The sequence below is a fragment of the Notolabrus celidotus genome, chromosome 15 (assembly GCF_009762535.1).
Source record: "Notolabrus celidotus isolate fNotCel1 chromosome 15, fNotCel1.pri, whole genome shotgun sequence".
Taxonomy (NCBI): domain Eukaryota; kingdom Metazoa; phylum Chordata; class Actinopteri; order Labriformes; family Labridae; genus Notolabrus; species Notolabrus celidotus.
In genome coordinates, this window is record NC_048286.1 from 23,580,820 (window position 1) to 23,594,308 (window position 13,489).

At 40.0% G+C, this 13,489-nt stretch overlaps 2 protein-coding genes across 2 annotated transcripts; one reads left to right on the forward strand and one right to left on the reverse strand.

Annotated features, from left to right (window-relative positions):
* Positions 1 to 506: 506 nt before the first annotated feature.
* cmpk (cytidylate kinase) lies at positions 507 to 9,030 on the reverse strand. Its single transcript, XM_034703457.1, has 6 exons — positions 8,794 to 9,030; positions 6,427 to 6,573; positions 4,872 to 5,024; positions 4,668 to 4,744; positions 4,259 to 4,355; positions 507 to 1,295 (listed from the first exon to the last, which is right to left on the reverse strand). Exons 1-6 carry the CDS (start codon positions 8,935 to 8,937, stop codon positions 1,254 to 1,256), a joined length of 660 nt encoding a protein of 219 aa, XP_034559348.1. The 5' UTR covers positions 8,938 to 9,030; the 3' UTR covers positions 507 to 1,253.
* A 114-nt stretch (positions 9,031 to 9,144) lies between these two features.
* Positions 9,145 to 12,807, forward strand: fam78ba (family with sequence similarity 78 member Ba). Its single transcript, XM_034703456.1, has 3 exons — positions 9,145 to 10,380; positions 10,577 to 10,856; positions 11,679 to 12,807. Exons 1-3 carry the CDS (start codon positions 10,046 to 10,048, stop codon positions 11,919 to 11,921), a joined length of 858 nt encoding a protein of 285 aa, XP_034559347.1. The 5' UTR covers positions 9,145 to 10,045; the 3' UTR covers positions 11,922 to 12,807.
* Positions 12,808 to 13,489: the final 682 nt, after the last annotated feature.

Below are 13,489 nucleotides of genomic sequence, written 5' to 3' on the forward strand. Positions count from 1 at the left end.
GTTAGTAATGGAGTTAATAATTAGATTAAAAGACTGTTTATTGGGATTGTTTTGGGTTCTGACACTTTTGGATAATTAAATATGCCCGGGGTCAAGTTGACCCAGGAACATTGATGCGGTTCCTGTGAAACCTACATAATAGGGGGGTTAATTAGCTTTCTTTTCAACCTAAGTGGACCTACAGTGAACAATAAATGTGGAATCGCAAATTGATTAAACCTGCTCAGGTCATACACTGATGCCAGACGCCCCCTGCTGGTTTGTTTGGTTGACAGTTTCATGGGTTTGGTCAACTTGGAAATACCCTTTCTTAGAGGTTAATAACTTTAAAAAAAATAACAAAAAAAAAAGATTTATTTAAAGTGATGAACTATAGATCTATTTTGTAGTTAGTATGTTGCATAAACAACATTCACAAATTAAATAATTACAAAAATTACTTATAAACACCCACTTTGGAACCATAGTTATTAAAGTTCCCAGCGGGATGAATAAAACACAACAAAGAAAAGGTTGGGCTTTAATTTTCCATTTTATCCCTCCTTCAAGAAGATACAGTACAACAGATTAACAAATCTTATTTTCATGTTTTCTCTAGCAGAGCGTCAAAGCTGTGACAGCATGTTAACATGTTCAGTGTCAATTACACAAACACAGAGTTGATAACTCTACATGTCACTAAAGAAACCCACCATGATCCTGTAGTGCAGCCTATTAATAATGACACAAATGATTTATGTGTTTTTAATAGAACATTTTCTCTTCTGTCAAGTTGTAAATTGATTCAAGTCTGCCATAATCAGGTCGAACAACCATTTGGTCTGAGGCATTTTGCTGCTTCCAATGAAGTGATCTTCTGAAGATGTTCCATTTGTGTTGATATTTGTAGTTGAAGAAGTGCCTTTGATTGACGAAAAAGAGCCGCTCTAAGCTATTGATTCATTTTGTTTGCATGGAAAGGCCTCAAACTATGATGAAAATCAATGATCATTTAATTACATGTAACTGCTAGGCATCTCTACTTGACATTCATACCGACTCACATCGCACACAATACATCGCCCCAACACACACACACACACACATTCAAACAAACAGTACTCATTTACAAAAAAGATGGAAAACAAACAAAAAAAACAGTAGCCAAAGTAAAAAGTCAAATGAGTGGACACCGAAACTTATTATAGACTAATTGCAGTTGATAAAAAGGAAAACTTAAAAGGTAAATGAATGTTGTTGGCAGCTGGAGGACCTCAACCCTCTTTGTCCAGGATGGATTTCACGTCACCGAACACCTGAAGGGGACAATGTTGAGTTTACTAAACCAGTCACAAACAGAGGCTGATTTTTCAACCTTCCATTAACATCAACTCTAGCATATTCTTCATTCAGTCATCTGATCAAACTTCCTTTTTAACATTTGGTGGATCAGTTAAACATTTACTTTATAAACTCTTAGAAAAGTAAATGAAAACACCCAATTTCCCCAAACTCTGGTCAACACTACAGTCAATGTAAAAACAAACAAACAAACAAACAAACACATACATACATAAAATTCACTTTCAGTGGATGGTATGGTGACAATTTTTCTTTATGCATTCAAATTTTAGTTGCTGTTGACTGACTGATCACTATTTTTCTTTAGCAAAAACCTGAATAAGTTATTCTCACTGAAGGTTCATCAGATGTCAGAAAACACTGCTAAAGACATTCATTTCAGTGCAGATATTAATTTTAAATTGCCAAATTTTGCTGAAAATTATACAGACTTACAGCCATGATGTTTGAAATTTAAATGATCTACATTTGCTTTTATTTCTAATTAATAATAGTGTAACTGTGTTAAAAAATCCCCTCCAGACAGTGTTGAAAAATAATAATAAAACCTCAAACTTGTTTGTTTTTCCACAAAAGAAAGAAAAACAACTCAATAACAAAAACAGATTTTAAAAAAATCAATGATTGTATTTCAAAGTTTAAACTATTAATGTTAGGGACATCAGGACATCTGCAATGTGTCATTGCTTCTTCTCAGAGAACATGGGGTTGAGGTTTTAAGTTTCAAATAGTCAGCTGCACATTAAACGTTTGGCTTCATACCTGGTTGTAAGGACAGATAAGCATCGGATGCGTCTTAAACTCAGATTTTAAAAAGGTGAGCATAGGGAAACACTCTCTCTTCAAGCTGATGTAAAAACAGCTCTATTTTTTTTAACCTTGGCACTTGCAACATTCTGCACAAATTAAGCAGTTCGTATTTTAGAGTACTCACTACACTCTCTGCTCTGGAGTTTAGTGACACTTAAAAAGCCTTCAATACGTTGTTACTCAGCGTTACTACCAACGATATTTCTACATGATCATAAGATCGTGAAGTACCGAAGTTTATATTTAACCCTGCATGAGACTCGGCTCCTGTTTTAGTGTTTTATGGTTTGTTTTTATCTATTGTTTTAATTGTTTTATTATCCTGTGTTTTAATTGTTTTTATGCCTGCGTTGTTTGTCTATTTATGTACAGCACTCTGTTCCGGCTGTGGTCGTTTTAAAGTGCTTTATAAATAAAGTTGAGTTGAGTGGTGAAGTGTGGAGGGGAACCTCGATCTTGTTGCTGAGGTCATGCTTAAAATGGATTTTGGTCTTGAGGTGTCTTGTGGACATCAACTCATGCAAAGTAAACTCCTCTCTGGTTCCAACATACAGCCCGGAAAGTTTCTGCCTGACTGCAAAATAAGCTCTTTATTACAATGTTAACACTGAGCTACATGAATATCCTGAGCCTGAATATGCTTGACTCAATTTTGTAAACCCTGCTACCTGACAAACTATTTCCTTTTTTCCACATCATTTTTCTCCACCCTCACTATAACACAGGGCTGATCAAAAAAAGAAGAAGAAAGAATCACTGTATGGCAATATATTTCCTCCTAATGCAATATCACAATGTTGCTGCTGCTGTGGACGTGCCAGACTCCAGCTGTTACAACTACTACTCTCCATCTCAACCGCTATCATATATCTCTCCTCATCTCCTCTATGCCTCATGAGTCTGGTTCTGCTCGAGGTTTCTGCCTGTTAAAAGGAAGTTTTTCCTTGCTGCTGAAACTTGTGCTCTTCTCATGGTGGATTAAGATGAGAAAAGACTGAGTCCTGTAAGATGGGACTGTATCTTCTCCTGTCTTGATGTTGGGTTTTTGTTAATAATTTAACATGTAGTATGGTCTAGACCAGGGGTTCCCAAACTTTTCAGCCCACGACTCCCAAAATATAGGTGCCAAAGACTCGCGACCCCCACTGTCCTTCAAAGTGATTTAATGTGGCTTCATTTAGCTGGTCTGCAGAAAATGAGCCTACCTATATGACCTTGGAGTCATCTGGCAAAAAAAAAGGCAGAAAACTCATTACATTTTCTATTTTCAAGGTTTTATTTCAAGTTTAGCTACTATTTTTGTCAATATTTTTTTACTATAATAGGTAAAATGTACTATTTTTAGAAGAAAAAAAAACTTCCTGGAAGACATCTGACGACCCCCCATGTGTGTCTCGCTAAACCCACGGATTGCAAACAAATGCAGCCTCACAATGCATTTATCAAGCTTTAGTCAAGCTCTGTGCACGCAGAGAAGATAACAGTCTCTGGTGATTTTCATCTACAGTTTTGTTTTATGAGGTGAAGAAGCAAGCAGTTTTCGAGTCATTAAAGTGAATGGAGAGAGGTACACTTAAATGCTATGGTTGGACCTCAAGCGCGATGGAACTGTGCACTTTAGAGCATATAGTACTGAACTGGTTTATTCCATGTTTATTAAAGAATAATTCAATGGTTTCACTTATTTTGGAGTCCTTTTTTTTCTAAACCATGTTAAATAATGCACACATTACTGTTCAACAAATATTAGAAGGTACTATGATGAATGATCTGGATATTTCATCTATGCATACTTTTGAATCAATATCAAAACATGTTGATCAATATCGAATCTAATCAATATCAATATGGCATTGAATTGTGACCCAAAGAATCAAATCAAATAGAATTGTGAGGTTCTTGACAACACCCCGCCTTACTCTAACCCCTCACCTCGGTGTCCATGCCAGTGTCAGACCTCTTTAAGCTGAAAACAATTATCAGACTTCAGACAAAAGCCCTAACACGTCTGCTTGTTTTCCTTGAGTGACAAGTTTGTCAAGCTATGTTTGTCACGCCCAAAAATGTAATTCAGGTCAGTACAGGGTGATTTACATAATTTACTCACCTCATCCAGAGAGCGAGAGGCATCTACAGTGCGCACCTTGCCGAGCTTCTCATACAGTGCAATGATTGGTCGCGTAGACTGTAGGTAGGTTTGGATTCTGCATGAAAGAGAAACATGCCGAGTTATTGAGGTCAGATTGCACGGGGGACTTGAAGGAGACATAAATTAGGTCAAAAACACACGTGCAGGTATGCAACAGCCGGCTAAATGGGTCAGACAAATCTATACTGATCAAATATGCTTGTTGATAGAAGCAGAAGCGAACCAGAGCATGAAGTCAATTAATAGCCAAAGGCAGCAGTTATTACTTCGGGGATCAACACTCCCTAAAAGCAGAGCAGACAGAACTCTCTCCACTTTGTTGTTGTCAAAGAAAAGTGTTTTATTGTGTTTGTTGCAGGATTTGTACCTCTTCTCCAAACTCTCTCTGTTGTCATCAGTGCGCCCGCTGTCCTTTCCTCTTTCTAGACATCTGGTGATGCAAATCTGTGGACAAAATCAGGACAGAAATCCCACGCTGAGGATGAATGAACTCTGAGGGTATCTGCTCACTCCTCCTGTGTGTATTTTAAAAACAGCAAGAGGCTCAAGCTTCCGAGTTTCCATGACGTACCTCATTACTGCAGTCAAAGAACAGCACAAACTTGACATCTGCTTTCCCATCCATGACGGTGTTCCAGCCCTCTAGGTTGTCCTCATTACGGGGAAAACCGTCTATGAGGAAGCGGAACTTCTTCTCATCTTGCTGCATGGTCTCTTCCATTGCCTAACAACACAGAAAAGACTGAATGAATATTGTGTGAATCTGAATTCATTTCAAAAGCACTTAACGCAGCTGAAAAATCTGAACAGTCAGAAAGCTCTTGATTTAAAAATCACAATGTCACACAATCCTGCTGTGTGTAAACACAACAGACACACAGAGCAGCTGTGATCATGCTTGCATTCAAAGTAGTGTAAAATACGGTGGCCCTGAAGGGCAAAACTAATTTACAAAAGATGAAACACTTTTATTCCAACAAAGTTGGAGACAAATTTACATTTTGGAAATCATTTTTACATTTTACAAAACAAAATTACAAAATAAAAAAAAACCTTTTACCAAGGCCAAAACAAATTTACATTTAAGGAAACAAATTTACAAAAGATGAAACACTTTTACCATTTCAGAAACAAATTAATATTTAATTTTTTACAGAAAGGGAATGTACCAAATACTGGAAGTGATCTGGAAGGGATGGACTGGGGGGTCATTTAGTTTGTTTGGATGGAGAGAAACCAAACGGAGATGGACATGGTTTACATATTAGGACATCCTCTGGTCTTACAGAGAGGTGTCAGACCTCAGAAAAGCTCCGTCAAATCTCCTCAAAACCTTCATCATGTGTCAGAATTCAGAGGAAACGGTCTCAGACCACATAGCCTCAGGCTAAAGGGAGTCAGGCTAAAAGGAGTCAGACTTAATGGTAAAAGTGTTCCGTCGTTTGTAAAATTGTCTCCAACTTTGTAAAAGTGTTTCATCTTTTGTAAATTTGTTTCCTTAAATGTAAATTTGTTTTGCCCTTGGTAAAAGTGTTTTTTTTATTTTGTAATTTTGTTTAAGGAAATTTAAAAATGTTTTCCAAAATGTAAATTGGTCTCCAACTTTGTAAAAGTGTTTCATCTTTTGTAAATGTGTTTTGTCATTCAGGACCACCGTAGTAAAACACACAAAAGACATTCAATCACTGAAAAATAAATGTCATCAGGGTCAGAATTTCTTCTTCTTATGCTAGATATTTGACATAAACTAAGGCTACACTACATCTATTTAACTGCTGGTAGTCAAGCTAATGATGTAAGTTCATTGCTGTAAAAGGATCCTGACTAATAAGATGTGTCTGTATTATTGTCTTCAAAACTCTTATTTCACCATAAAATGCTAAAAAAAAAAGGGCTCAGAAATAGTCTCTAAAAAATGTGTTTCTTAAGGGTTTATAAACGGTGGTGTTGCCTCTAAGTATATGCTGTAAGAATGTAAAGGCTTTTACCACTAAGAATATAAAGGCCTGAAGGAAAGTTAACAGGTCTTACCTAAGAACATCTGCTCTCTCACATACTGATGAGGATCTGACTCCTGCTATGCTAACTAACACAAACCTGATTTACAGCCTGTATTTATTGCGCACCTTCCTGAGTAAGTTGATGGTGATCTCTACGGGGACTATCTTCCCCTCTTTGATGTAGTTGGCGATGAGCTGTCCAAACTCAGACTCCTCTCTGGCTCTCTCTGCCCTGAGCAAGTCCCCAGCTGACAGGTGAGTGTAGTTGTAGTTCTGAAAGACACAGATGTATATATGTAGTGTGTGGTGTACATTTCATCACAAAGAAAAGCAGTTTAAAAAAGCTTAAACAAGTAACAGAGAGAGATGGTTTCTGGCAAAGAGTGAGTGATTAAAAAACGCATTGATTTCTGCTTACATTAAAACTACACTATACTAAAGGATTTCAAATACAGGCCTTACAGGTTAAATGCCTTTTACCCATAGGCCAGTAAGAAGTATGTCCTTATGTACTGAATGAAAGGAGCCTCTATTCATAGCTGTCATTCAGGTCAAACCAGTGCACTTAAGGTGCAGCAAACACACACATCAAAATATCTCGAGCTTGCTCCTAGCAGAACTGCAGCATCATGAGCTTCCAAAAGTCTGGCTTTGAGACAATCTTTAAATCAGTTTCCTTCACTAGAGTAGTGGCTTTTCAAACTTTTGGAGTTTTTTGTTAAATGTAAAGAATTATCAAACCCATGCTGATTCTTCAGGATAGTGATAAAGTTATATGTCAGATAGAGTTTGTTGCCATACATGACATCTTAGACTGTTTTAGCTTTGCTCTCTTGCCCTACATTTCATAGACATATTTTAGTATATATTATAGAAATAAAATCAGTACAAAAATGTGTTACTAAAGGAAAGCACTTAAGAAGAAATATTAAAATCCATCCTGTACATTGGCTTTTCGATGATGGAGTTCAATGTTCAAGGTTTCTTCAAGTGTACTCCAGACTTATTGTTTGCATTGCATAACCGGAGCTGAAGATAAGTCAGTGACATGGTTACATCAAACATCAAATGTCAATACTCAATGTCCTGGTAGCTCTATTTGTTAGTTAGTAAGGTAATGGCACCTTTCCAGACCAGTTGCTGCTCCAGGACGTCATAAAAATGTAGAGTGAGTTTTTAAAAATCTATTTATTTTATCAAATTTAGAGGAATATTTGTGATCTTCTTCAGGTTTAATTTTGTTGTGAAAAATATATTAAGTTAAAATTTTGTTAAATCCAAATGCTAAATATACATCTAAATGTTCAACGATAAATCTAAATGTTCGACGATGAATATAATTATTAAATATAAATATAAATGTTAAATATAAATATTAAATATTAAATATCAAATATAAATGTTAAATATAAATGTTACATCTAAATTTTAAATGTTGCTCTGCGATCCTAAATATTTAGCTGGTATGCAAATTCATACTGCAGCATATCAGCTAAATATTTAGTATCGCAGAGCAACATTTAACATTTAGATTTAACATTCAAAATTTAGATTTATCGATGAACATTTAGATTTATATCTAATATTTATATTTAACATTTAGATTTATATTTAGCATTTGGATTTAACAATGATTTTAACTTAATATATTTTTCACAAGAAAATTAAATGTGAAGAAGATCACAAATATTCCTCTGAATGTGATTTTAAAAAAAAACGTGACCTTTAAAAATTCACTCTACATTGTTATGACGTTTTGGAGCTAAATGTGGAAAAATGTTATTTTCAGTGCCCAACTTCACAAACGTCGCCCTATATTTCACTGAATAACATTTAACTGTGGGCTAAACATACACCGAATTTCAAAAATCAGTAGGACATAAATAATGGGAATTTTCGAAGATGAAGAAATGTTCAAATTGTACTTTTATGTCCTATATGTCAGCGCAGGCTTATATTCACAGCACATGAACTGTATTATCCAATGTGGCTAACTAGCTAGCTGCCCGGTGTACCGGTTCAACGAGTGACCTTACTCACTGTAGACTTTCAGTCAAACACGTCAGTGGTTGTCGTAGTAACAGGGGATGTTGTAAACGGGAGGCGGACACGTAGCATTTTTTCCGAACACGTTAACACAAACAATACTGTAAAGAAAAACCGGATAAGTATGTCTTGACGTTGTAATGGAAAAACTAAACAAGACAGAAACTTATGCTCAATCTATTTTCTCTACGTCAACTACGGACGCATTCGGACGCAAGTCGCCAGAAGACAGGGTCACAAGATAGACCGAAACACCGGTTAACATTTAGTTCATTTTAGAGGACAACCGGAAGTCAATGTAATTTAGACATTACCTCGCAGCAAAGACCCTAAGAAAAGATGAGCCTGTCATTAGATTACCTAAACATCATTTTCACCATTACACTCCCAATCCAAAACATCTGAGTCTTTTGTTCACATTGTATTTTCTCTCGCCGTGTCTCATACCTCCACGATCCTGGAGCATTGGGTCCCTTTACCGGCGCCAGGCCCGCCCAGCACGAACACAACCTGCGGCTTCATCATTAGCGAGACACGGTCCAACAAGCTCGGTACCCTCTGAGACACGTATCCGAACAAACGGCCCAACATAAACCAGCAGCTACAGGCGTGGACCGGCGGGGTGGAGACCAATATAATAAGCCGAGCTGAATGCGTGTCAGTATAGGAGGCTAGGAGCGAAACGACACCATTTCCGCTATTGACCTCAGCAGCCAATGGGGTTGCACGTAGGAGTGACGCTGCCATGTCCCCACGCCCCATTGCACTTGTTATTTTTTTTTCAATGCAGAGGTCGGGTGACGCCCCTCCCCTGCCTCTCCAGCATCAGCACCTCCAAACCGAGCGAGGCGAACCCGCAGCTGGGAAAGGATGCTCTCCGGTCCGCGATGCTCACCGGCGCCAGGACGCATAATGATGAGACTCGACAGACGGTCGCGCCGCTGGGTATAGTCACCGTTTTGTGCACGTTTCTGCTGTCTCGCTGCCTTCATTCATGATGCACCATTCATGCATCCCCAAGAATGGAAGCACACTGGGAGGAAAACATTAAATTAGTCCGCTTTAGCCCTGTTGTTTAGCCCCTTATATGCTACGAAATCGCTCATTTGATGAAGCTTCCTTTCATGTAGGTCAAGGTGATGAAGAGCCCGGTTTTGTCTTTTGAGGGCGCCGCGCGAATGTAGGGCTAATACAGAAAAAGCCAAGCAAACAAAAGGCATCCAGCACCCCTCCTCTGACGCACCTGGCTGCCCTGTCGCTACTTGACATGACAGCGCAGAGCCGGGCGCAGAGCAGCAGGATCAAGGGGCACCGACGTGCAGCCGGACGTGTGGACTCGACGAGGAGCGGAGTATCCTCCGGACGCACGGCGGAGGAGCAGCAGCAGCAGCAGCCCAGGGGAGGCCGGATTGCAGTTTCTGGGGACGAGCGCCAAGGGCAGTGCGGCAGTCAGCAGGCAGACCGGGGGAGGAGGCTGCAGAGATCTGTGATACTTCCCCCCAAGGCCCCACTTTCTCACCCTCACCGACTTATTATCTTGAAAATATGCGGGTGGATGTTTTTATGTTTCATCAATGGTGACTGTGACACTCCCCATCATTTTTTTCTTTCCTGTTTTCCTTTCCAACCAATCAGAGATGATGGGCAATTAAGGGATTAGATCTGCTCTTCAGGCAAGGGTGGAATCTGGAGGGGACTGATGTGCATACTGGCCAGGAATCATTTGCTCCCTTCTTCTCTGGTTTTGCTCATTTTGCTTGCTACCTGCACTATGGGCTGTATTCAGAGCATCGCATGTAAGCCCCGCATCAGACGGGAGAACATTGTGGTGTATGAGGTATCGGCCTCTATTGACCAGTGTCCCACCATCATTGAGGAGAACTCACCAATTGTGCTCCGCTACAAGACACCTTACTTCAGGGCCTCAGCAGGGGTTGTGATGCCTCCAGTGCCCCGCAACGAGACCTGGGTGGTGGGCTGGATCCAGGCCTGTACCCAGATGGAGTTTTACAACACATATGGGGATATTGGCATGTAAGTTTTTTGCAGAACCCATAGGACTTAAACTTTTGCCTCTGAGTGACCTCAGTGGGTGTGGTGTTATTATGTGCACACCTCTTTCTACTTCTCTCAAACACTCTCCAACATCTAGACCACAACCTTGATCCTACCACTGCAACAACCTTCCTCCAACCCTCTACATCTGTCCTCTTCTGTCCTCTGTCCACAGGTCCAGCTGGGAGCTACCAGAGCTGCGAGAGGGTCGGGTCAAAGCCATCAGCGACTCAGATGGTGTCAGCTACCCCTGGTATGGCAACACCACCGAGACAGTCACCCTAACTGGGCCCACGTCCAAACCATCCCGTCTGACAGTCAGCATGAACGACAACTTCTACCCCAGCGTGACATGGGCAGTGCCCATCAGCAACAGCAACACACCCATGCTGACCCACATCACCCGGGACCAGAGCTTCATCACCTGGCTGGTGGCCATGAACTCTGTCACTAAGGTGAGAGGAAAGAAACGGGGAATGGTCTCACACTCAAGATGAAAGTTTTTAAAACCACATCAGTGCCAGTCAGAAATAAAAGTATGATCTGTCATGTGTTTTTCCAGTTTAACATCTTTAGATACAGCTCTTGCATTGCACTCACAGAGTAACTATTATGTGATCAGCTCCGCCCTGCTCTTTTCTTTCTGGTGTAAAGTTACAAAGTACCTCATTGTTGCCTTCTGCTGGAGAAAACCTCTGCAAGCCCATCAGGAAGCTTGAGCTGAGCACCAGAGTACCAGTATTCAATGAAATTTCTTGGCAGATGGCTGTTCACTAGTGAGTCTAGTTCTGTCCGAGGTGTCTGCCTGTTAAAAGACTGCTGTGTTTGTTCATAGGTGTTGGTGTGAATGTTGAGCATCTGTAAATGATTTATAAATAAGTATAGTCTGGACCTGCTTTAAACATAAAGAGATAACTTGTGACATAATTCATTCAAACTGATTGATTTATCCAGATTGTCTTTGTGAGAGTAATTTTCTCATGAGGCTTCTCAGGCTTGTTTTCTACATTGTTTGTAATTAGGGAACAGAGGAAGAGGATGGGATTAAAGTTCTGCAACTTATCCTTCATCTGTGTCAGATAAGATTATTTGACAAAGCCAAAGTAATACACAATTTATTAGGATCCACTTTACTACAAGTCTACCAACAGAGGATATAATGCTTCATAATGCGGGTCCACAGAAGCACTAATAAAAATGCTCTTCATGTACTTAACATATCTTGTATCTTGAACTCACAATGTTCAATGACCATATTAACTTCTCTCCTCCAACAGGAGCGGATCGTGTTGCAGACGGTGCGATGGCGGATGCGGGTGGACATCGCAGTGGATCCTGACATGCCTCTGGGCTCCCGGGCCTCGTTGGTGGGTCGACCCTACCAGGAGCAGCCGCACATCCTCAACTACCAGGAGCCCATCCCTCCCAATGCATTGGGGAGGCCAAATGCTAACGACGCCCAAGTGCTTATGTGGAGGCCAAGAAGAGGGGCACCACTTGTGGTCATACCGCCAAAATAAGAGACTTAAAGGGTTGCACAGACTCAAGTATAATCGTTCCTCTTGCAGAAAAAGAGGGTTATGAGGGTGAAGAAGTCATGAAACCGATCAGGGCGGAGAGAGCTGATGGTTTCCCTGAGCTTGAGATGGCAGCAGCTCATTAATCCTGGAAGATTTAAGAGGACCATTATAACAAGCCAGAGTGGATATTACATCTCGGATCTGGCACAATACAGTGTCAACGCTGAGGTTTCATCAAAGCTTGTTTGGCCCTCGACCAGTTTAGGACTGCTTTGAAGAGTTTTGCCTGCTTTTTAATGAAGAAGGAACACTGTTTTTTAGACATGCCACAGAGGTGTCGGACCCCAACAAGAACTGCATCCTGCATCCTTATGTAGATCTTATTGCATGAGCGAGTGAGAGAGACGTGACAAACTGTCCTTGAAAAGTTTAAGACTAGCATTTGTTTTGTATAACTTGATACCTGAAGACATTTTGATTGAAAAATCAGCCAAAAAACAAGAAAACTAAACCTCACAGGCTGGTTTAACCTCGTCAGTGCCAACAAAGGCCTTCCTCAGCACACTCAGTAATTATTAAAGGATGTATTCAGAACATTTTAAAGAGACAGAGTATTATATGAATCTTTTTAGTTTAAGAATAACTCATGCATCAGTCAGATTGTAACAGGAGCACCCAACTTGCATAAAATTCTGAAAAGATAAAACAAATCTGCTCTAGTTTTCTCTGGAGTTTTGCTATCACACCAAATTTATGCACTGACATATTTTCAATTCACATGCCTCCGTAGTGGTGTCGATATTGTATTCAGATGGGTTACAAAGTATCAGAGGGATGAGCTGGACGTGTTACCACAGTGAATAAATAATGTCAGCTATGCTTTAAATAGGTGCGGTGTAAATTACTTGGAATGGTGCCATACATGAGATTTAAAACAAGAGGGTGATAGCAGGCGATTGATCATGGCTGGAATGGGGCCGAATTGTACTCAGACCGAAGGTCGATTTGGCAGTAATCAGGCCATGGTGCACTACCCAGTTACATAAATATTACATCAATCAGGGAATCTGAATGTCGTTTTAATACTCTGCTTCAAATGGAGTTGAACAAGGCTGCATCTTTAAATGATTTATTTTAACTCATGTCATTTTTTGCAGGTTATTTATTTTAATTTAATTTGTTTTATTCATAAAGGGACCGTGTAGAATATTGAACATTAAGTCCTTTGGCAGGTCACACAAGCCATTTGATATATTTGAGTTAATGTTACAGTTTCTGCTCTTTTCATTGCTGTGCTATTTTGCATCAGGTTTCTGCAGGATAACACCCATAAAAGCCTTCCTATGTCATGGCTGTGGTCTGTCCAGTGGCTCGGTCCAAGTCCCTGCCTGCCACTCCACGCACAGGTCACATGACTCATCCTCCATCTGTGCTTCTCTCCAGGTTCATGCCTCACCTTCCCATCTGCCTGCTTCTATTCTCCCCTGTCTGTCCACCTCATCAAACACACAATGTCTAAATACAAGTCAGCTCTGAAAACCTATGCAAAGATTTTATTTGGCTGTGGA